This window comes from Cuculus canorus, chromosome 12, assembly GCF_017976375.1.
Source record: "Cuculus canorus isolate bCucCan1 chromosome 12, bCucCan1.pri, whole genome shotgun sequence".
Taxonomy (NCBI): Eukaryota; Metazoa; Chordata; class Aves; order Cuculiformes; family Cuculidae; genus Cuculus; species Cuculus canorus.
In genome coordinates this window covers 21930538-21955360 of record NC_071412.1, presented here as the reverse complement: position 1 = coordinate 21955360, position 24823 = coordinate 21930538, and the positions used below count along the sequence as shown (strand labels likewise).

Below are 24823 nucleotides of genomic sequence, written 5' to 3'. Positions count from 1 at the left end.
GAAAATTACTTTACGAAGACTAAAATGTCCTTGTAAAGAGAGAGGAACGGGAAATTGAAGATGAGGAAAAGAAGGAACTAGGCTACAGACTGCTTTGTAAAAGAAGTTTGTTCACAGCTTTTCATCAGGTTGGCTTGACGAAACCATTTGGCTAGCTGGGTTTAGGCACGTGTATTATGCTAACAGGACAGAGATCAGTAATTTGGGGCTGTATAAGAAGCGTGTTCTTAAGACAGGCATTTTCTGCAAAGTGGTTGGTTGGCCTTGTGTCAAAGCACTGTGTGCGTACTGTAGCCAAGCTTGAGAGAGGTGATCAAGGTGCTTTTTGACACCTAGAAAGGAGGTTGCTTCTTGATGGTGGAGTTGACTGTATTGTAAAATGTAACTGAAAATGCATTTTCAAAGTACTGATATTAGATTACATGTATTCATCAACTGAGTTTGCATCATAATTTTGAGTTAATATTGTGTAATGAACCATTTTGCTGTTTTACAGTGCTTTAATGCTATCATACTTTTTGATTGCTAGTAATGGAATGAATTCTTAATGACGAAATACTGTGCTTGATCTTATAATTCAAATATATTCTGCGTTTATAAGTGATCATAAACTTCTTTACTTTAAGGATCTTGACCTTTGAGCTTGTTTTTTGTCTTAGCAATTTCAAGGGACTTCCTCCAGTTTGCATGAATTTTCTTGTGCCGACTGGCATGATTAATGTCAAAAGTCTTTAATTTGTGGCATGAATGGATAACAGTCACGTACATTTCATGTTTATGAATCAAGTCATGCACTTTAGAGGGGGACTAAGAATAGTTATTTATACTTTCCAGGTAACAAACAGGCGTTCATTGAATCTTCAAAGAGGGTACTACCGCATTTTTCCTGTTAAGTTAAAAGGCAAATGTTTTGGTTAGGAAGGAAGAACATGATGCTCATTGAGCTTCCTTACTGCATCTTGCTGCTTTTTTTACAAAGCTTCTGAGCACTACTTTTAATTAGAGGGAGATTTTATAGGATCTTCTAAATGTCTAACAGCAGGTAATCTCATTCGAAGGAGTCTTAATTATTTGAGTGATATTTTTGTAGTTCCTCTTAAACTTTGTCTTCTGTGTAAAAGCGTTGGAAATATATGTAGTGTGGATATTTCTTATGCCTAACTGCTGAAAATACTTAACAATGGACTGGAATCTAGTTAAATGATATGCTCTTCTTCCAGCTTCTGTCTTTTTTCACTAGTTTTCACCATGTCACGGTTTAGGGGTTTTGTCATCCTACAGTAGCTTCAGGTGTCTTAAAGTGTAAACTTTCCTGCTCTAACTTTTTTTCTGCTCTAACTTACATAGCTCTATGTGTATTTCATCACAGTGGCCTCTCTGCTGCAGTAAACAGAGCTTCTACAAAGATAATCACTTTCAGAATGCAGAACCTACATACTGATGGAGATTTCCACACTGGAGTTTAAGAATAAAAAGGGGAGTGGAACCAAAACACTCCAGTGAGTAGAATGGAGTCCTTTGTAAACCAGCTGATGATTGTGCTCTTGTAATGAGAAAATGTTCAGATTTTTCTTTCTTAAGAAAGCTTCAGAATTCAATAAAATCGTCCCCTTAGTTTATCATGTTAAAAGGACAGGAAACTGTTATATATACGCTAAGCATGTAGTACATAATATTAAGTTACGATTGTGTTTGAAAACAATAAGCTCTCTGGATAAATTAACTTTTTTTTTCCCCTAAATCACAATATTTTGTGGTTTTTTTTAAAAAAAACCAACTTGTGATAAAATAGAGGGTTATTATGGGAGAGGCTGACTTGCTTTTTGAGCCGTGGAAAAGATTGAGTGTTGCATTTTTGTAAAACAGAGGTGCATAAATAACAGACCAAAAGTATTGCCTTAAGGTCACCTTTTGAGGATAAGCAAAAGGCTGTGTACTGCGTGTTCCCTGCGTGCTTGTAACAGGTTTGAATTCTGATTTCCTGTCCTTGTTAGAAATTTTATAAAATGGAAGTCTCGGTCTTAATTTTTCCAAAGAAAGACAGTGCCTGTATGTCATGTATGTGAGGGTTAAGTACGTGCGTAAGGAGGAACATGAGAGAGGTGGTATTTTCCTCAGAAGCTGTCAGGAGCAGATAAAGGTAGAAATTGTAATTCATGGCTTTAATACAGGCTTCTTTGTTTACTGTGTGCACTATTTATGTGTTTAATATTTGTTCCAAGGTGGTTTTTTTTTTCTTTCCAATTTTGCAGCTTCTTTGTTTCAGTCCTAGAGAAGAGGGTAGCCCTATACAGTGCATTCTACTAGAAGTTATTGCAACAAATATATATTGTCCAGGACGCAACAGTCTTCCATCTAACACTTGAAAATAAGAAATATCTCCTACAGAAAGTAAAGAACATACGGTGACAAGAGGAGGTTTAGTGCAACATGTGTGCAGTTAGCTGTTGACCTATGTGCTGTAATTCCAGCAGCAAACAGCAACACTTTCTTAGTTGTCACAGCATGTAGTCCTCACATTTGATAGTAATCGTTACAAATGTGTGTAGGATTTCCAGGGAGAAGGCTCAAATGGATCTTTTCACCTGGAGCTCTAGGAACCGCAAGATTCTTGATCTCCAGGAAGATTGAGTGAACTTGCAGCTTCTTTAGATGTTAGTGCTGCAGCATCTATGCCTTGTGCAAATTTTTAATTCCAGATTTTATCACTTGAACAATGAAATTGGTTGCTTATGGCTATGAAGAGAACACAGGCTGCCTGGGATAAGGCGTCAGTTTATACCCATTGCAAACTGGAGTAAGTCATTCATCAGTCTTTTAGGAGCAGCTAGCTCACAGCTGCTTTCTAAAACATCAGTTTGTGAAATGATCTCAAAAATGTTGATTCGACTCTGTTCTGTAGTCTCAATCTTATAGTGATTTATTCTGTGACAAAATACACGGGAACTTTAAATGTTAGCCCCAGATGTAAGAATGCGCTAGCGTTTTGAAGAACTGGAGGTTCGGGCAGAAGGTTACGGAGCTGAGGAGGCAATGCTACTTAGCCAGCCACAGGCCTTGCTGTGGCTACCTTAGCCTTTTTTTGTGGCTTCATGCCTATTCCAGCTGTGCTGCTTAAGGAGCCTCATTTCCACAGAAGGTATAATTTCACGTATTTTTCTTAACTGGCCTCCTGGGTAGTTCAGCACAACCTTCTGTAAGCCAGGTGTAGCTGTTTTTGTGCTTGTGTGATGAATTTGATTGGTGTCTGATCTGGTTGGGGAATTCATTTTTTAGGTTGGTCAGCTCTTTGTTCTGGTTCAGTGCATAAACATTCCTTCAGGAAGAGCACAGGAGATGTTCCTTCAAACAAGCAGTGGAGGAGGGCGAAAAGAGGGAGTGTTTAACTGCTATATAAGTGTCAAATGCCTCCCATGGCCTTATTCATCTGAGTGATGAAAAAGGGATACTACTTACGGTAGAGTGCGTCAGTGGCTATCACAGGGTGAACCAAATTCTTCTGGCAGTTACTTCTGGAAATTCAAACAGAAGGCAGAGTTGGCACATGAAGGAGGTTGGAGATGGATCTATTGTTTTAAAGAAACCTGTGTTAATAAATGGGTTTCTATTACTTTACCCCAAATTAGTTAGGGTCAAAATCCCTTCTGTTTGATTCCTTTTTATGTCAGAAAACAACCATGAATTCTAACCAATTTTTATCTTTCAGGTGTCACTGTACTATGTGTTATGTTCAAGGTATTTACTATCCATATAAATAGATACAGGGAACACGTAGGCCGTATGTAAGCATGCAGTGTAGTTGATGGCTAAGTATTAGATCTATTTAGCTGAAACTTGGGTAACTTCTGTAAGCAGTAGCCCATAAAACTCTACCGCTTAAGCATCAGTAAAACAGATATCATCCATACGTTTTGCAGCAACTCACATGGATATTTGCTCTGTGAAAGTGGTGGTGTTTTCGCTGGCTGTAAGAACTTCCCTTCAATGCGAGTTATGAGAGTTCTGTCTTACTTCAAAATTACATTCTGAAGCAGTATTCCTAATATTATGACAGAGTTGGTACCTCAGTTTCTTCTGTTTTGCTTTTCTCACTGGGAGGTGTAATCTTAGCAGTAAATGTTTTTTCTCTTATTTCAATCTGATGTTTCTTTTTCTTGATGCATATCTATTTTTGTTTCTAGGCCTTTCTTAAAACTTTCCATGTCTAAATGGACTCCTGAATGTAATATAGTTTATACTCTAAAAGCGGATATGAAGAGTGAAGTTCCTTCTGATGCACCAAAGAGACAGGAGAGTCTGAAGGGGATCCTCTTGAACCCTGAGCCTATTGGGGCTGCAAAAAGCTTCCCTGCAGAAGTTGAGATGATTGCTAGTAAGGTAGGGAATGAGTTCTCTCACTTATGTGGTGATTCTCAAAAACAGAAGGACATGAATGGCAACCGTACAGACCAAGACAAAAGTATTGTTGTGCGAAAAAAACGCAAGAGCCAGCAGGCTGGTCCTTCCTATACTCAAAATTGTCCTGATAAAGAGAACCAAGGAATCTTAGGATTAAGACAGCATCTAGAAACACAGAGTGAAGACAATGATTCTTCTTTTAGCGACTGTATCTCTTCACCTTCATCTAGCCTACATTTTGGAGACTCTGACACAGTAACATCTGATGAAGAAAAAGATGCTCCTGTTAGACACCCTCAGGCAGTGCTGAATAATACAAGTAGAACTCACAGCGCAAGGTCACAAAAGTGGCCTCGGACTGAGGCAGACTCGGTGCCTGGGTTATTAATGAAAAGGCCCTGTTTTCACAGCAGTTCTTTAAGAAGACTTCCATATAGGAAGAGATTTGTGAAAACAAGTTCATCGCAGCGGACACAGAACCAAAAAGAACGAATTTTAATGCAGAGGAAAAAGCGGGAAGTTTTAGCTCGAAGGAAGTACGCTTTGCTACCCAGCTCTAGCAGTTCCAGTGAGAACGATCTAAGTAGTGAATCTTCTTCCAGTTCATCAACTGAAGGGGAGGAAGACCTGTTTGTGTCACCTGGTGAAAACCACCAGAACAGTACACCTGTTCCTTCAGGTAAAACTAAATTCCTGAGGTTTTTATTAATGAGCTTTCATCATATACAACGTGCTTTTTTAAATAAGTGCTTTGAAGTGGTTGTTTTTGTGTTTTTATAGAAATTATACTACAAATAGGCTTACTGCAAATATGGCTAACATTACACCAGAAATTCTTGATGGGACAAGTACATTAGAGCTTCTAGTAAAAGTACAACAAACCTAGAATTCTTTACCTTTAGTGTAAAAGTTAATGGTTTCTGAACAGTGTACTGGAAGGTTACTGAGTCTGATCAGTTGCAGGCTGTGGAGTTGCTCCATTTTCTTTATAGCTGTTGAATTGTATTAAAAATTTTAGCTCTTACAACTTTGTTGCCTGATTGTGGGAATAACAATTCTGTCCGATTTCAGAATGTAGAAATAACTGCTGATACATAATTAACTGCACTTGACAACTTTAAAAAAAGAAAAAACAATGTGGTCATGCAATAAGAGCCTGAATTATGATTCAGTTGCACGTAGCTTTAGTGGTACAGTAGTAAAAGAAAATTCTAAGGCCTGAAGGCAAGGTGTTGTATACAAGGTCCGACACAAAAAAAAGACTAGCCCTAGAGCTCAGGAACCAAGAACGAGAGAGGAGAGACCGAGAGACAGTTATAGGATATGTTCTAACCTGTCACAGTGAGACAAGGCTCAGCTCGATCGCTTCACTTGGTATGAGTGGATGCGTGTTCCAATACAGGTGTTTTCTTACCCTTGGTCACAAAGTGTCGGTGTGCACCAGCCCATGGCACTTTATATGTGGAGGACTTTTTAGCTCATAATTTCACTGTGCTTCAGCACCCAATTTTTTGTTGGTAGAAGAAATGAAGGCAAAACTTTCAGAAAGTGTTCTGTGGAATTACTTTGGACGTTGGCAGCATGACATGCAGCTGTGTGTCAGCTCAGAAGGGAACTATTTTCAGAGTGATGGTAGCTGATTTTCTTAATTTGTTAGGTAAAGAGCTACAGGGACAGTAACATTTTTTGTGTCGGACCTCGTATAATACCAAATGTTTTACCTAGATAAACTCAATGCATTAATCTTGCAGTTGGTTTACGTAGATGTTTCTCAAGGATGTCTTGACCCAGTGTTTGAGGGCATGCTTGGAAGTTTGGAGTGGGATTTGGGTTTTTTTTTCGGTTGTGTGATTTTGTTGTTTGTTTTTCCATGTATCAATTTTCTTGGACTTTTTTTCAGCATCTTAAATTTGCCAAGTGAAAGGCAGGCCTAAAACTGAGACCAGTCGCGTTCATGATGATGATGCTGTGCCTTCTGGTTATCATTTCAGCTCTTTAGAGAGCACGGCGAAATAGATGCATGGAAGACAGCACAGTGTTTATCTGTGCAAACACGGGTTTTGCCTAGTGACAGATGTGTTTCAGAATGTGAAACCCTATCTCAAACTGCTCTGGTCATTCCTCTCAGAACAAAATAACAAAATACAAGGACAGGCTTAAAAAAAAGTGTGTGTATGTTCATGTTAGCGCAGGAGTTCTGCTTGAACAGAACAGAGTACTAAAGGCTAGATTATTGTTTGTTATCCATTGTAGCAGAAAATAATTTGTGTGGTGTTCTTTAATTTACTGTTTAAATACAAGAGGTGAAATTTGTAATGCAAAAATCTTACATGGTACTAGGGCTGCATAAATAACTCTGAAACAGAATTATTGTTAATAATTATATTCATGCGTATTTGTGGGGACAGAAATGTAGTCCTTTAAACGTAGAAAAGTTACATTTGATAGGCACATTCAAGCATATTGAAGGGTATGATTTGTAAATAACCGATGCTTAGGGATATGCGTACATTCATGTTAAAAAACAATTTGGGAAACTACTGTGTTAGCACTTCTGTTTCCAAGTTAGTAGTTTCTTCTCATTTTCAGGGAAGATGGAGTTTCACATAACTGTAAAATGCTGTAGGACCTCTCTTTCTGCACAGACCACCATGCAACGATGAAACTGGTACATGGATGAGAATCACAGAGTCACTAGGTTGGAAAAGACCTCTTGGATCATGGAGTCCAACCATTCCTATCAACCACTAAACTGTAGCCCCTGAGTATCTCATCCACCTGTCTTTTAAATATCTCCAGGGGTGGTGACTCCACCACCTCCCTGGGCAGCCTGTTCCAGCACCCAATGACGCATTCCATGAAAAGTTTTTTTCTGATGTCCAGCCTGAACCTCCCCTGGTGGAGCCTGAGGCCATTCCTCCTTGTCCTGTCCCCTGTCACTTGGGAAAATAGCCCAGCGCCCTCCTCTCTACAACCCCCTTTCAGTTAAATTTAGATTAAATACTGACATGAGTTGTAGCTGAAATAAGATGTGCTTTAAAGAATTGGTGTTGTGGTGGCTGTACTTCTAGGCAAATGCTTGCTGAGAGGTAATTCTGATAGAGTATGTGAATACGGTTTTGGTTTTTTTTTTTTTTTCTAGTGGAAATGTGTTGATGGGAAGGTTTTGAGCATCTTATTTACATTGCTGATAAAATAGGAAGTTAAGCAGACTTCCTTTATAAAAGTGTCCTATTTTTAGTAAGATAAAAGTATGATTAACACTTTCTGTAGCTTTTTTCTGTTAGATAAGGCTTTTCTAGTTCTGGAGTTATTTGGGGCAGGAAGGGGGCCAGCTGGGGAAATAGCTACGCAACTGTTCTGTGTAGCGTGCTAGCACGATGGTGTTTCTGTGTGAGGAAAGGCTTGTATTGCTAGTAACGCTGCACTAGCCTGTTAATGTTAGGGAAGAATTATTTTTCCTCTGGATTGGCCCATGCAGGTTACACATGCATCTGCTGAAATTACAGAATATACTGAAGGACAAAGAACTTCTGGTAAGAATGAGGCCTGCAGCATGTATGTAAAAGTTCTAGAGGACAGACTTAACAAAGAAGGAGGAGAATAATAATAATCCGGAAAGAAAATAAACTTTTAAAAGATACGGTAATAACTGAAGTTTTAATGAGCAGGCATCAGTGATGTGATTAGTCTTTTAGTCTACGGAATAGCAATTTGTATTAAGGATACGTCACAAAATCTTTCTTTGCTTTCAGTGTTGATGTTTGTCTAAAGATACAGTGGATTTAAAGAACCAGTATATTTAATTAGTATATGCTGTTCTGCAAAATACTGCTCTTTGATTATTGTGAGAGATTAAGGCAACAGATCACTTTAAACAAGTGAGCGTTTAGTAGGTTAGTTCTTGTAGTTAGTTTTATTAACTAGTCTATACTTGGATAATTATATGAATGAAGATACGTGTGGGGTTTTTAGTTTGTTTGTTTCAACAAAACCTTTTAGAAAACCTTTTACCAGAAAAAGCAAACAGCACTACGTAGGGTTTTTCCTCCTTTTCTTTTTCTATCAGGGCTTCAGCTATTCCTCTGGTGGAACTTAGTGCTTTGGCAGTGGGAGAGTATTGAACAAGTACAAAAACCTAACACCTGGCTTCCCCAAGTGCTTGTCCTAAAAGGCACTTATCCTCATTAGATCTGGGATGATCAGGTGAAGCTCATGAAGGAAACAGAGTTGGGGGTTTAAGGGCAACCTACACCCAACTATGTGTAGTTTAAAGACACAGTTACAGGGGAAGGTGCAAGTGCTTTCAGTGTTATATGTTCTAATCTGAGTGTTGGTCAGCTGGTTTTAATTGAAATTCTGGGCTTGCAGCTAAGATGCCTGCAAACAGCAACATTTTTGCTGTGAAACACGTTTTGATTCTGTGTTTTGTTTAAGAAGCTCAAAAGCTTTATTCTAATACTTGGAAGACTTGTACACACACCTAGAGAGAGAATCGTCTTTTGACTTTACTTGTCAAAGGTCACAACATTTCAACTTGTACAGTACTAGCATCTCTCTAATGTTGCAGTGCATTTTTTTTGGTGTCCTTGTACAGGTATTTGGTTTTCAGTTTGGTTTTAAAGGGCTGGGATGCAATTTGGAGACAGCCAATCTGTGGAGGGAAATCTGGCAAAAGGTAAAATTAGAACAGGTTTTTAGCCTTGCATATTTTGATATGGCACTAAAGTTGAATCCTAGGAAATAGGAAAGTGGTGTTATGAAAAAAACAACCTGGGTAGGATTTTGCATTGTCATAAATTGTTCACCTAATAGCACTTAAAATTCCTTCAGGGTCTGAAATACTGCTTTATATTTTTGAGCAGCTAGTGCTAGCCAGGCCTTGCCTCTTTGCTTAGAATATAATGCTGATGAGAAGCTGTTCGAGTTCTGTTCAAAGCTGCTTAGAATGATAAGACTGAGTTTATTCACTGCTTTCCTATTCATTCCTCTAACATATTTGTAATTTCTTTCCCAGAATTGTTGAATGTAGACATTCAGTATTTTAAAAGTCAAAGGCTGGTGAAAATGTTAAAGATGCAACTTCACGTTCAGATTATTTTAACAGGTTCAAGATAAACATGTATTAAGTGGAAATGAGCTGCTTATTGTTAGAGTTGCTTGTTTTTCAGTTACTTAACCCCTCCTAAAACTACAGCATATGCTCCTTTTCTCACAGTAACTGATGCAGCTCATAGTTTGGAGCTTTATCGCAATTACATTAGTAGACAAAGAAGTGAATGCATAACCTTTCTACCACACCTCTTTCTAGAGAGGGGTTGGGGAAGAACTGGGAAGTGGTGAGGAAAAGAGCACCTGACTTTGTGAGCAGTCAACGCTGACCGCTGTTACTCTGTCTGCTGTGAATTGAAGCTTTAGACAGCTACAGTTATAACCTAGCATGGAATTCACTTCAACACTTGCCTGTAGCTGCTGCAGTTTTCTGTGCTGAAAAGCTGCTACTTGGAGCGTTGCTGGTAGGACTTGGTAGGTTTATGTACTTGGCTAGGAACAATCAGCAGAGTTTTGGATTACCCTGTGTTAGCATGGCACAAGTTGGACAAGATCCCCTAAATTCTGGTTGTTGACTGTCATTCCCACCAGGGTGCAGGCTTCCAAGTAATTTCTGTGTTCGTGAAAATTTCTCCCATCATGGGCAACTCTGGGGAAGTATATTTTAAATAGGTGTCAGGTACAGAAAAGTTGTCGTCTAACCTGATGTCACCTGACTAAGAGGACAGACAGGTTCTTCTAAATGTCCTCAGCTGAATGATGATAGAGTTAAAATTGAAGCTTTATTTTCTTAGGAGGATGTTATTAGAACAGCACTGCATTTCTACAAGCAGAATTACTGTAGTATGATCTATAATAGCATAATAGAGAATTGATATACAGCTTAACATATAATTTCTAATCACCCGGACCCTCTGCAGATCAGGTCAAATCTTAATACTACGTTTAGTATTTCGGCTAGTTAATATGAGGTTTGCTGTATCAATAAAACAATCGTAATCTGTACTCAAAAAACATATAAAAGAGTAAGAGTCACTCACTCGGTCCTTGGAGGAAGCAGACGATGGTGGGGTGTCCCTGGCCACCAGCAGGTCATGATTCTCACTGTCCAGCAGCAGTTCTCATTTGGTAACTGCTTGATTTATAGACAGTGCTCTGTGCACCGTTGTGCTTCCCTGTTCTGTGATGGGATCATCAACACCACCTGGTTGGCCGGGTGCCTGGGACCTTCAAGGCCAGTGAAGAAGGGAGTATTCGTCCTGGCGCACAGGAATCTTGAGGATAATAGGGAGGAGAAGAAGAAATTTGTTTCGTTTGTCTACTTGGTCCACAGGACCTTCAGAGCCTGAGAATGAAGGGAAAGGAAACGAATATACGTGTTCTGTTTGGTCACAGAGAATGGCTGCTTGCCTCATAAAATCATACTCCTGGGGGTCAGGAGCAGGGGGTAGTGGTCGCACCTATTTCAGGTTTGAAAGTCGAACAAAGTAGTACTTATTAACATCAGTATGATCCTATTTTCTGTTTCAAGCTGAATTACTCTCCAGGTAGTTATCTTGAACTCATCAGCACAAGGTGCTGTAGAGGCACACGGTGTCAGCAGGCTCAAAAAGGGATTAGACGCGCTTACTGTGATCAATTAATAGACAAGAAAGGGCTCTCTGGCATCTGTAACGTTGCTGTGGTTGCTGAGTGGTGTGAGAGGTTTCAGTTAGGAATTGTAGCCTGGATTTTCTACCCTCTCTGTATGGTTATGCCTGCTGCAGCAGGCAGAGAGAACAGGGACCTCAGCAGATCCTTGTTCTGATCCAGTGAAAGCTGGGAACTCAGTCATTTCTGTCCCTGGAACTTGACTGCTTATTTTCAATCTCTTCTGTTTTCACTTATGGCTTGGTCAGACTGTCTCTTTGAAATTGCGTGTTGTAAAATTCCTTCACTATCTTACATTTAGTATTTCAACCAGTTAAACCCCATGTTAATTGCAAAATAAATGTAAAATACCCTCCAGAAAGGACAATGGTCAGCCAAACATAAATTTGGATATTACACCAGTGTTATATATGCCCTTGATGGAGTACTTTTGTTGGTGATGATTAATATGAGTTATGCCATGATCTTCCAGAGTTAAGGAGTAGAATCATTATATTATACACAGAGTATAATTGTACATATTATAAATGTTATATTGTGTGAAGCTTAGTCTCTTGATTGTAATTTCTGGACTACGAAAGTGCTTGATTCTAAAACTCGCTACCCAGAACTACAATTGCACTGTCCATAGCACCTACCATTTGTAGTTCTGAAATAATCTTACAGCTTTCTGGGGAAAAAAATGTCCTCATTTACTGATCTAAATATTGGACCACATGGTATTATATTATTTTAAAAGTTATAGTCTGCTTAATAAAGTACTTTTCATCTAACATGTACTGTCTTGGTGATGTAGGGCCTAGAGGAGGCAGTGTTTTGTTTTTTAAGGAATGATTATAGCTTTGAACATGTTCAAATTTGGGTTCAAGTCAGTGTAGATTCCCCCTCCCCTAGGCTGGCTGAGCCCTAGGCTTCTATCGTAAAACAGGCTTTTAGAAGAGGGGAGAAGCCTCTTTAGAGAAGTTATTGATTATTACTGAACATTAGACATGTATGATACGTAATTACTAACTGCTGATGATGGGTCTGAATTGCTGAGATATAGAAAACTGGGAAACTCAAATTTGGTGTTTTGCATGCACTGTAAAATACTATTTATGGATGTGAGTAGAGGAAAAAAACCAAATTCAGTGGAAACTAATAGAATTCTTGTTGTAATTTTCAGTAGAAGTTTTGGAATTAACTGGCTTATTTAAAACGAAGAACGAGACTTTCACTGGTAGCCCAAAGGCTAATTTAGTTGCAAACAACTCGAGTATAATTCACTTGCTATGTTTTGTTATTCAGGAGATGACAGAGGGAAGTAGTGCATACCTGCAGGAGGATAATTTTCTGTCTTATAGCCATAGGCGTTGTGCTGAGAGTAGTACAAAATACCTCTCTCAGATCTGCATTACTGTTTTGCTGCCAGCAGTCCAGTGACTCTCCTTGAGAGGAGGTTACCTTCAACAAGTATAGGATTAGTGTAGGAAGATTCTCATTATACAGATTCAGCTCTTCTTTTACAGGGTCTGTCATTTAGATGATATCTAGATGATAGATGATTTAGATATTCATATTTATATGTCAAGTAAAATCAAATTTGCTTGAAGTTAATTACATAACGAAGATGACCTGGTCTGAGACTGGTATGTGCATAAAAGCAAATAAATGAACTATACTTTGTTGTAGTGGACTACATAAAAAACATCCCATGTAGTGGACCACAAGGTGAAAAGTGATACTGTAAAGGATGTGCAAGTATTTTGCTGCCTATTATTTTTCTGGATTTGGATTTTTGTTTGTTTTGTCATGAATTTTTCCTTGACTGTTGGTACATTTTGTAAATTGTGCAGTGCATTAGAACTGGGCTTTACTGAAATACCAAATTCTGTTGGTTTTATGCTCTTCCTAAGAAATTTATTTTGTAGCTGTGTAAATATGCAGTCTATTCCCATGTAGGTGTAAAGACCTTGAAGATAAAGACCAGCTGTTTACTGCTAGTGCCTAGCCCTGGGTTCTCCAGATAGCTCCTGAGAGTACATGTGTGGTAAATATTTGAGGCATGCAACTGCCTCAAAACTCTCTTGAGCAAATATTTTTAGAAACAATATAGCAAAACCTCTGAAAAACGATTTGTTTTATTTCTGCATGTCAGTCATCTCACTGAAGAAAGTTCCTTTCTGCTTTACATGGTTGGGCACTTTTAAAATTCAAGTCTTAAAATACTCCAGCTGACACACCAGTGAAGTTTGCAGTCAGACGCTGACTTAACTTGCAAAGTTAGATTCTGTGGCACTGGAAAACATGGCTTTGCTAGGATTAGGCTTGGAATAATTCAAACCAGCAGACTTGAATTTTAAGTGCATTTGACAGATTTTTTATTTTCTGGCTTTGATCCTCCAGAACATTAAAAAAGACATCTTAAAGTTCACTGATTCTTTAGTATCGGTGCAGTTTTAATTCTTTATCACCTTGTAAAAGAAATGTAATGCTGGGATAAATCCCTTATGTATAGGCATGCTGAAGTTGCAGGGGCCTCTCCTTGCCAGCTGTGTTGGTGCTCATGTGCTGGAGGCACCTTCTATTCCTGTCAGCCTGTCGAGGATGCCGAGACCTCATGTTGACAGATTATTTCACTGTTTTTTTGTTTTAGCACTGTCCTTTCCTCTGCTTTGTCTAAATCAGAATACAATGATGTGGTTTTGTTTGTGATGTTTCAAAATCTGTGTTCTCTTGTAGTAATGTTTGAGGACAGGCAAAGAAGAAACAGTAAATCCTGTTGATGATGAAAGATGGGGTTTTCGTAGCACTTAGTACTCCTGGCTCTATGGCGAGTGTCTGACTGTGGAATTGCTACTTGATGAGGATTAAGAATGTTACTTCAGTGTTGCCTGTGTTACTGAAGCTCTGCTAATCATCCGACTTCTGACTGTTCAGATATAATATAATGAAGGCAGTTTGTATTGGCTGATTGTTCTCCAGACCACAGCAACATCCTTAAAATAAGTGACGTTTGCATATCCCTTTCCCCTTAGTGTGCTTCTAATAGCACTCTATTGAAAGCTCTTTTAAACAAAAAGGAGGTGCGAAGTTGTGTATGATCATAACTTATATTTGTAATTTTCACCTAGCAATGTAATCTTACTGAATGCCCACAAGTACTCACATAGTTTAGAGGACTTGTTTTTCTTCTTTGTTTTGAAGAAAGTGTGTATTATTGGCTCCCTGTGTAGGAAAGCACTTCGTGGGATGAAAACCCAGTCAGTTTGTGGTTTTGATTTGAGAAATCACGAGCAGTAGGAAATAGCATAGAGTTGAACTACATCTATGCTATGTGCTAGTTATAGCAACTTTGACTTCTTTCCTAAGGATTTTCTTTATTGTTTTGGGAGTCATAAAACCTGTTGATCAAGCAGCAGTCCTGATGGTTTCTACAGTCTGACTTGTGTAGCCTGTAAAGTCACATCTTGACAGAAGATTTGCTTAAAGAAAAAAAAAGGGATTAAGTAAAACTCTCAAACCATGACAAAGGTGAGTACCTGAATCACGTAGGTATTCTGTTGAGAATTTCCTCCGGTTTTCAGGAGATAAGCTTGTGTCAGAATTTAGGTAGAGATGCATGCTGGAATTACAGGGCATGTGATTTTTTCCTCGAGGAGTTGCTGTTTGTTTTGAGAAGCAGTGAGATCGTACTTAAGCCTAAACCTTCCTGCTTTTGCACCTGCCATAGATTTCAATATATATTGAACATGAGGACATGTGGACTCCCAGGAGTGCTTTCAAACCTACTGGTAGTTCAGAGGAGTGCATGTTTGGAAGAACAGATATAGGGGAATAACAGTTGGGTTTCTTTCTAACTGATCTTCCTCCAGCTGCTTGATTACCTGTTCTTGTATGAGAAGCAGCTAAGACAGTTTTGTGTAAGCTATTGCTCATTTACATACAATTGGCCAAGATGTCGAAAGCGTGACATCTAGTTTGTTCTGAGTGTGATGGTGACTTCAGCTGCTTTTCTTTCGCTTTGAGTAATTTGCCTCTCTGCATTTGCAATTTTAGCTTTTGACTTTGTTTTTTAGACACTGCAATGTTTTCAGATTTTCCAAAAATTTTCGTGCATATTTGGTGAATACCAGTTTTTGGAAGCATCGCTCTTTCCGTCTTCAGGCACTGGTCTCTCTGGGATACGTATGACCAGAAACAAAAGCCACTGGAAAATAAATAATGCAACTGGTTTTGTCAAAATGTAGAAATGTTGATATTCGAGGGTAAGGGAATAATCTGCCCCACCTTATCCTTGGGTAGAGCAGCTGAGAGCTGTCGGTCCATACGCGATGTAAGTATTGACTTGAATGAGATCAAATTCTTCAAGCAGTTTTCTTGAAGAAATTTGTAAATCTCAAAATGGTAGTTTATTTCTAAGCTACCTTAGCTCATTTATTTAGTAAGTTATTTTGTGCCTAGTGGTATTACTATATTGAATAATCCGTAGCTCAGTTCAAGTGTAGATAGGTCAAACTTGGCTACAGCCGAAATACTGACAGTGACAAGTGTTTCTGTGTGTCTGCGTATTAGGCTGAAATCATTCTTTCTGAAGGGGAAATTGTTTCCTATCAAAACTTGTCTCTGAACTGATATTGTGATGTTTTGGTGGTTGTTTTTTACCATTGATAGTTTCATTTTAACTTCGTCTGTCTGGTATACGATTGTGAATGCTGCTGAAAGTGTAGTTGTAAAGGTGTTCATTAACACCAATGGGGTCATGATCTTCATTTTGCTGTAGAAATAAATAATGTATATTAGTTGGTGCATCGTTTTTCTCCTGTTGCCACTGCTTAGTCTTGAGATTTTAATACCTACAAAAATGTAACAAATAAAGCTATTAATGATAACAAACCACCACTGCTTTGCTAGTTTACTAGTTTATTTTGTTCTTCTATTGACTGAATTTTGTTGGTGTTACAGCTGATAGAATTCACCTTAATTACTTCCAATAGACAGTAGAATGCAAGCTTGCCTATCTCCACCTAAATCTTCTGTCTCCTTTCTATTTTACTTCAATATTTACAGCAGAATTGCTGCATTTTATAGTTAGGTCATGTGTTTGACAGTTGCACCTGAAGTTTTGCTATACACCATGTCTCTACTTATGTGTATTTTAAGTCTAGGATAAAAAAAGTAGTCTCTTATAATGACAGCTCCTGAGGTAGATGAAGTATTCAAACTTTCTTCTCCCTTTTGCCTCATCAGGAAGTATTGATGAAGATGTTGTGGTGATTGAAGCATCCTCCACTCCCCAGGTCACCGCTAATGAAGAAATAAATGTTACCTCAACAGATAGTGAAGTGGAGATTGTCACTGTTGGTGAAAGCTACAGGTGAGACTTGCTTCTCTTTTATTAATACAATTTTGCTTGACTCAGTTTGACACGAGACTCTGTGTCATGAAAAGCCCATAGGGTAATGTCACAGAAATTCTATTCAGAATGCATAGTGTACTCTTTTAATTAAAAAACAAACAAACAAAAACAACAGAAGCAAAAAAAGCCCACAATGAAAACCCCAAACAACGAAAACTCCCTAAACCACAGGGTGCGCTCCCAGGCGTCAGAAACAAGTACAGTAAGAAAGCAGTTCCAGTAGGTCTGCTGTGAGGAGGCAGAGTCGGATTCAGATCTTGAGCCTGAAATGTCGAGGATTTCTAAACTGGCCTTTTATCCTTGGAACACAGTGTTCGTTGTGTGGGCTTCCCTCTGTCTGAAGCATAGAAGCTTTGCCAACCACAGTGTCCTGTGTAATAGTAACAAGGAAATAAAGACCCAGATGTCTGACTTTGACTGTTTCAGTGCGGTAGCCCTTTGTTTCCATCTCCATCTATGCTTGAAATCATACCTGATTCAAAAACTCTTGAAGATTATTTGCTCGCTGTACAGTTGTATGCTAGGCGTTGTTTCTCTTCATGTCTAGTTTGATGCTTCTCATGTTGTTCGCTTCTTCATTTGTGCACGAAGAAATCCAGAGAAATTTCTTTGGTTGAATTTACAGCTTGCATTGAGAAACAAAATACGGGGGTGTAGTAGGTACTGCACTGGTTTTGATACAAAGCTGGAGTGCCTGTAGGAGAAAGAAAGCACTGACAGTCCCACATTCTTCTACAGCTAACTTCTCTTCTCCTTTACTACCAAAGCTGAGGTGCTCCCATGAACCTTAACTCTTAGTTAGCTGAAGGAGAAGGGAGATGAAGTAGGAGGTGAGAGCTTAAAACTCTCCTTACATTTCCAAAGCGCACCTTTGGTCACCAGACAGTAACTAAATTTTTTAAAGAGGCTTGGGAGGCAGATTTCATTCCGATGTGTTAGTAGGACACCCACAAAGCACACACAAATTAATTTGAACATTATGTAAATACAAACTTTAAAGAATGTGTGCCTTTTTGAAACAATCTGATCTTCAAATAACAGTGACTAACTGAAGTGGAATTTAAGTGTAAGCCAGTTGAGAAGACTGCAGCAAGTGCGCTTTTTGCACTACAGGAAAATACACTCGAGTTTGTGAGTTAAACAGATAGGGGTGAAGGGAGCACAGGCAGAACAGAAATGTAGGCTGAGTTCTATGGTAATTTGTGCAGAGGATTTTGTTTGTTTTTAATTAAGTCATTCTTTTTTCTTCACATTTTCCTCTTTTGAATTTTTGAAGTCTGAGTACATTGTTTTTCCAAACTGGAAAATTAGAGCTGCTTGGTTTATTTAAATATTGCAGAGTCAAAGCTTTTTGAGAGTGAACTGGTAAGTAAAATACTGTAGAGGAGTTCTTCCTTTAGTTGAAGACAGTATCCTCTAAGCTTAAACTCCAAAGGTGTCATTGACTTGTTTGGGTTTGTATGGTTAAATTGAGTAGAATGGGTGCTGAATGTTATACTATAGGGAGAAAACCATCCCTTTCCTTAGGTATGGTTACAGGCTTATGATTTCCTCTCCTCAAGCCACATTTCATTTAATTGTTACATAAGCTGTGTTTATTCATAGGGGAGAGGAGGGGGAAGAAAATTCAAGATAGAAAAGTCCAGATGTTTTGGACTTCTAGGACATTCTGGAAGTTTAAAGTATAGGAATTATCCTCTGAAAATGTTCTGTCACGAGTTAACATGCAAAGGAATGTAGCGTTTATGAATTTTTATTGTCTTTACAATTCTGTCATTCATAGATCTGCTGTTTCAGGTTGCGTAGGAATAGCGTAGGGTTTGGAGACTCTTCATTTACTATTAACAGAGTTAAAACATGACATCAGATATAATTGCTGGCAGACCGCAGCTGTAGGGTTTTGCGGTGGATTTGTTACCTGTATGTATTTCATAGGAACATGATTGAAAAACCTTTAAATTCTACCTGTTGCTTATTTGCCATTAGGATGTCTGGTAAAGGCTGTGGTAACGTTTAAGTACACGTCTAGTGAACGTGGAGTCATGGGATATTTCAACATAACAAAATTATTTTCTAATAATAAAAAAATAACTTGAAATAGCTTCACAAACATTGAGGAGAAAAATTCAATAATAGCAAAATTTCTGTCAATACTTAAGGTGTTCCCTTTTTTAAGGTCTCGTTCAACACTTGGACACACAAGATCACACTGGGGACAAAGCTCAAGTTCTCATGCTGCACGACCTCAGGAGCAGCGGAACCGCAGTAGGGTCTCCACAGTCATACAGCCGCTGAGGCAGAGTGCCGCCGAAGTTGTGGACCTTACCGTGGATGAAGATGGTAAGTTGTGCTGGTCTGAGAAATTGCTTCCTTTTTCAGAAGCAAGATGATCGGTGTTAGGGGAGCGGAATTAATTGCATCAGTTGTAACACCTTTCTATGAAAAAGTCTCAATTCTAAACAAACTAATTTCCAACCCTGTCAGAAAATCCTCCTTTGGCATTCCTTTTAAAATTAAAAGCTTGACCATTCCCAGTGGGTCTACTCGGTGGGAAATTAGTTTTATATTAGATCAACTCAAATTTTAAAAATGAAAGAAAAGAAAATATTTTTTTTCTCCACAGATGAGTGAAACAGAATTGAGTTTTGTGTTTTGTGGCTGTCGGGCTTTTGTGTTCTGACTTTCCTAGCACCTGGCAAGACCAGAATTTCTTGTAAAACAATTGAAAATCTGCAAGAACAATTAAAAAAAAAAGCATCTTTTAAATCTTAAGGAACATGAAAGCCTTTTTTGTTTGTCTAGAGCCGGCAGTTGTGCCAACCACGTCAGCTAGAGCGGAGCCACAGGTCGTGAGTTCTGCTTCCAGTAACAGTTCTAGTACGTCTACCTCAGAGCAGGCCTCTGATGCAGCTCCAAACATCTCCACCAGCCAGCCCTCTGCAGCACCAGAGACGACTTCTAGTCTTCCCAGTGGCAGCACTGCTGGTACTTCTGCTGGAGGTACAGAAAAAGAGATCTTTCTAAACTGTTGTGTAGTCTCCTTGTACGAGGGAGGTGGAGAAAGTTAATCAGCATTCTCTAGGTTAAACAGTGAGTGAACTTTCAGTGCTGAACATAACGGGAATAAGTTGGGAGGACATAAATCTGAGAAAGATCTTTGATTTTTATTTTTTCCCCCCAAATGTGAAGGAAGTTGTGCTGGAGCCTTCTGCTTTTCCCTAGTGGAAAGATATGGTTATATCTGATAAACCACATCCTTGCCTTTTGAGGACACAGAATATAGTTCACGGAGAGTTAAGTCTTCCATTGCAGTGTGTTACAGGGGTGGGGCTTTTTAATGGATATTATAAGGAAGTGAAGGATGTATACAAGTTCTTGAACCCTCCTCCTGCAGGTTACTTCACTGGAAGCGTGTTTATAGATCTGTATAGATACTGACCTATAATATAGCATGCTCTCTCTCCCTATTTGCAAGTCAGTTGAGGTACAAAAAAACCTGAACTGAGCACAGTTGCAGAAGAATTCAAGGTCTCTGCACACTAACCACAGGGATGATCTTTCCTCCTTTCCCTATTGATAGCATACCTTAAATGAGTGGAGTAAGGCAAGTGTCAGTTGGTGTCCTCTAGTGGTTCTCATGAGGGTACATCCACCTGAACCATTCAGGTTTGCTTCATTTGGCAGCCATAGCTAAACCTTCATTTCAGTATCCAGTTTGTTTTGTTTTAGTCTAGATCTGTTGTTGAATCTGTTAATTATTTAATGGTGATGTACATTTTTTTTTTCTATTGAAAATACTGCTTTACGATGATCCACTTTAGTAATTTCTTTCACTTTGATATCAAACTTAATTTATCTTCAAGATGATATGAGAAGAACTGCATCTAACACGACACTGGAATCTGGTCCTCCGGCCATGCCAAGGTTGCCATCGTGCTGCCCTCAGCATTCTCCTTGTGGAGGACCTTCACAGCCTCACCATGCATTGGGGCACCCGCATACAAGCTGCTTTCAGCAGCATGGTCACCACTTCCAACATCACCACCACCACCACCACAACCCTCACCCAGCTGTTGCACTGTCTCCTTCCTTCACTGACTCCAGCTGTCCTGTAGAGAGGCCTCCTCCTGTGCCGGCACCGTGTGGAGCAAGCAGCAGTTCTGGTACCAGTTACCATGACCAGGCACGTTTAATTCTTGTGACTCTCCCTTTGTGATTTCAAGTTGTTGTAGATGTGAGAGAATAGACTAGGATGATGCTGAATTGTTGATTGCTCTCTTGTTCTGTAGCAGGCAGCGTAGAGGGAAACTGAAAGAAAAAATTGACCTATAATATGTGGACACAAAAATTTCAATTCTACAGAAAGTCATAATCAAACAAGTTATCGTTTAGAGCTGACATCCTTTTGATGGCCATAAGGTCATAGTGGCTGTTTAAGCAAACCTAACACAAATGCCTTCAAACAGACCCTGCTCATGTAGTTTTGCAGTGCAAATAATGGATCTGCTTTAAGGGAATAAAAGATCCAGTCTAATGTTCTATTTATAAAAGGTATGAAAGAGCTGCTGTTCTAAAAGCATTTTTAAGGCTTTTTAAGTAACTAAAATCAGAGCTCTAAACAATAGGGTTATAAGTAAGAGCAGTACTGTGCAAACTTAATTTACAACACGCAGAATTACCAGTATGGTTTCTTTTTTAAGTGTAATACATTAGGCACAACTGAAAACACTAAAGATTTGGTTTTGCCTTAAAATATTTCAGTGTATGTAGCTCCCATATACTTACTGATTGTCCATCACAGGGTTTTGTTTGTTGTTGTTTTTTTTTTTTTTTTACACAAACTGTTGTAATGAATTTATTCTCTCTCACCAGATTCAAGAACTTAGGAATAAGAGTTGTTAACCATATCTAAAGAATGTTCCAGACCTGAGCCTTAAAACTTAAATTTGGATCCGAGTTGCTTGTGATAGTATTTATTTTTATTTTTTGTCACGTTTATGTTTGAGGGTGACTTTGTTTTCAGTGTCTGAAGAATTGCTTGAAAAAAGATGGTTTGTTTATGCAGCAGGCATTGCCAGTAGACTTAAGCAGCAGTGGTATAAGAAGTCATGGAAGTGGTGCTTTTCATGGAACATCTGCTTTTGACCCCTGCTGTCCCGGTTCTTCATCTCGAACTGCAATTTATGGGCATCAGGCTGGTGCAGGCCCAAGCCAATCAATAACAATAGACGGATATGGATCAAGTATGGTTGCGCAGCCACAGCCTCAACCTCCTCCTCAGGCATCACTCTCCTCCTGTCGGCATTACATGCATTCTCCTTGTAAGTACTGGGCAGCTGGGGAGGGAGAATCAAAGGAGAAGACAGCTTCCCTGTGCCAACTCTTAATATCTGCTTGCTTTGATCTTATGACTGGCCTAGCAAAACGCATGTTAAGCTGAGCAGTTTAAATACATTTCTTAAGTAGGGGACTTGAACAGGATCAAGGTGAAGTTAAAATGTTTTCTTTTGAGTGACCTTAGTAATGTTCAGACTTCAAAAACTGTATTTACTATGAAAATATTTTCATCTCCTTTGTATTTTAGCAATGCCTTTTTATTTCTTTTTCCCTGGTCCGACCCCTGTCCCATCCTTCCAATGAGTTCTGCTTAAGCAAGCTCAGAAAGTCAATTAATTTGGTTTTTTTTTCTTTTTATTGTCTGTACAGAATAATGGATGGGGCTGGGGATTGAATTTTTTAAAAATTCCACCTCGAAGTAAAATTTCTCACCTTATATACCTTTTTCAGCGTGCATCAGACAATTTTTTCTTCCTTTTTACCAACATTGGCAAGTGGAGCACTTTTGGCTGTAGAAAGTGCAGGGATTTTGTAGGGTATATTGCTGAAATAATTTCATTTAAAAATTGCATAAGCACATATTCCCATGTTACCACTGTTTACGCTGGTGTAATAATATTGAAGCACCTGTGTGAAGATAATCTAAGTCAAAACCTGCTGCTGACCAAATTAAAAGCACCTGATGTTTTCATTGCAGATGCTTCTTTGACCAGACCTCTTCATCATCAAGCTTCTGCATGTCCTCACTCTCATGGAAATCCTCCTCCACAGCCACAACCTCCACCTCAAGTAGATTATGTTATCCCTCATCCAGTGCATCCCTTCCATCCTTCAATCTCCTCTCATGCATCTTCTCATCCTGTTCCTCCTCCACCTCCACCACCAACTCATCCTTTAGCCAGTGCAGCTGCTCCAATACCCCAGCATCTTCCTGCAACACACCAGCCTATATCCCATCATATCCCTGCAACAGCCCCTCCAGCACAGAGGCTACATCCTCATGAAGTGATCCAGAGGATGGAGGTCCAGAGAAGAAGAATGATGCAACACCCAACGTATGTCACAAATGTACTCAGAACAATATCTAAACATATAATTCATTTCCCTCAGGTTTGTAAAATGTTGCATGTGGATGAAACCGTTAATTGCATGGTTAGGAACAGTTAGTATTGAACCGTGGTAAGAAGTGTCTTTACGTACAGTGACAGTTGTGTGAGTGTTAGGACTGGACCTGTTACTAGACAACTCCCAACAGCATCTCCAGGTAAGGCAAGAATGGGGCATGGAAGAGAGGAGAGGCTATGCTTCTCCTGCCTGTTACTCATCCTCCTGATAACAGGCAGGAATTCCTTTTATAAAATGAACGCTTTGTCATAGTTAATTAATTAATTATGATTTAACCTTAGATACTTACCGAACTTTATTATGCTTCTGCGTCCTTAGAAGAGAAGGGAAAGACTGAATGTATGATGTGACCAATGTTGAGATGTTTTGGTGATATTGGTTAAGAGGTGCTACTGTTGTTGCTAAAATAGGTTAGTGATGCTGGTGTCAACAGAAAATAGGTCAGTACTGACTTGGTATTCTGTCACAAAGAAAATGAAGTAATTGAAATTCTGGAGATAGTGCTTTTAGATATTCAAGAGGATTTCAAGAATGAGCTCTCCCCTAATCACTTCTGCTGCTGCAGTTTTAATAGAAATAAACTGCAGCATAGCTGTGAATGACTCTGAATCTCAACATGACCATCATGTGGACTCTGGTTTCCTACCTGCAGTTTGAGGTTCAGATAAAACACTTTGTCAGTCCTTCTGTAGTCACATCTGCCAAAGGAAAGGCAGATAACAGTAGCTGCAGCTGGTTTTGTCTTTGAATATGAATTCTGTATTGTAAGTAAGTTTCAACTTATATCTGAAGTTGAAATTTAGATACTTTATAGGGAGTTCTGGTTTGGGTTTTTTTTCCCTTGCAAGCACATTCCACTAATCCAGTCGGCAATGTTTTGATTATGTATTTTGCTCTCTTGATACTAGGAAGTATATGAAATGAACTGTTGCTTTTTTTTATGTTGTTTTAGACGTGCTCATGAACGGCCTCCTCCACATCCTCACAGAATGCATCCCAATTATGGTCATGGGCATCACATTCACGTGCCTCAGACAATGTCTTCCCATCCTCGACAAGCTCCGGAGAGATCTGCCTGGTTAGTCATCAGTTACAGTTTCAATTCTTTGGGACTCAGGACAAAAGACCATAATACGCTGATCACAGTGCTGATAATGCTGGCTGTGATTTTAAAAAGTGCTGCATACACCTGTAGTTTTAAAATTTGTAGGGGTTGATAAGTCTTTGAAATACTATTAGTACTTAATATCTTAACAATGTTTCTAGGGTTTCTATCCATTGCTTTTAAAATGGAATAGTGTGTTACTGACTCGAAGTAGTTCTTTCAAGAATTGGTTTTAAAATAGGCAAGTAAAACGTGGCTGAAGACTGTTCATATATTTATGCTCTTTGTAAAATAGAGGTTTGGATGTGACTTGCAAACTAATTAATCTTCTCTCCTCTTTGTCTGAAATGATTTAAAATTGCAACAGGCCCAGTCAGGAAGGTTACGTTTAAGTTCTGCAATATATTTATTACAGAAAAACCAAAATTTTTGACCATTGGGAAGGAGGTGCATGCGTGACAGCTGCTGTTCTCACAGCGTGAGCTACAGAGAAGACTGCACTGATAATATTCCTGGGCATAATAAACATGGAGTTGTCTCTACTGATTTACAGTGTCAGATCTTCACAGTTGATTGAAAAATAGTTTTTAGTTATGGCAGGATTAAGATGATTCTTTAGTTAAGTTTAAGTTTTAAAAATATTCTTATGTAAAGCTGCTGTGGTAGCTGTGCTATGTTACACGCTTGCCAAAGCAGCGGAATTGTATCTAGAGGTCGAGAAGTGGCTGTGTGTAATGCCGCTTTTGTTCCTGTGACAG

General features: G+C 39.0%; 1 protein-coding gene across 9 annotated transcripts in view; it reads left to right on the top strand.

Annotated features, from left to right (window-relative positions):
- The window catches only part of RNF111 (ring finger protein 111), a 42347-nt gene that overhangs the window by 5516 nt on the left and 12008 nt on the right, over positions 1–24823 (top strand). For 5 of the 9 annotated variants that reach the window (XM_054077427.1, XM_054077426.1, XM_054077419.1 and 2 more), the window contains 9 exons: positions 1370–1499; positions 4182–5077; positions 16330–16456; positions 18675–18838; positions 19301–19498; positions 20362–20681; positions 21564–21819; positions 22533–22890; positions 23913–24038. In XM_054077427.1, the coding sequence (XP_053933402.1) occupies positions 1441–1499; positions 4182–5077; positions 16330–16456; positions 18675–18838; positions 19301–19498; positions 20362–20681; positions 21564–21819; positions 22533–22890; positions 23913–24038 (2504 nt within the window). In that variant the 5' untranslated portion in view covers positions 1370–1440. Of the gene's footprint in view, positions 1–1369; positions 1500–4181; positions 5078–16329; positions 16457–18674; positions 18839–19300; positions 19499–20361; positions 20682–21563; positions 21820–22532; positions 22891–23912; positions 24039–24823 lie in introns of those variants that run through there. The other 4 variants (XM_054077423.1, XM_054077421.1, XM_054077424.1 and 1 more) reach the window with 2 other exon arrangements.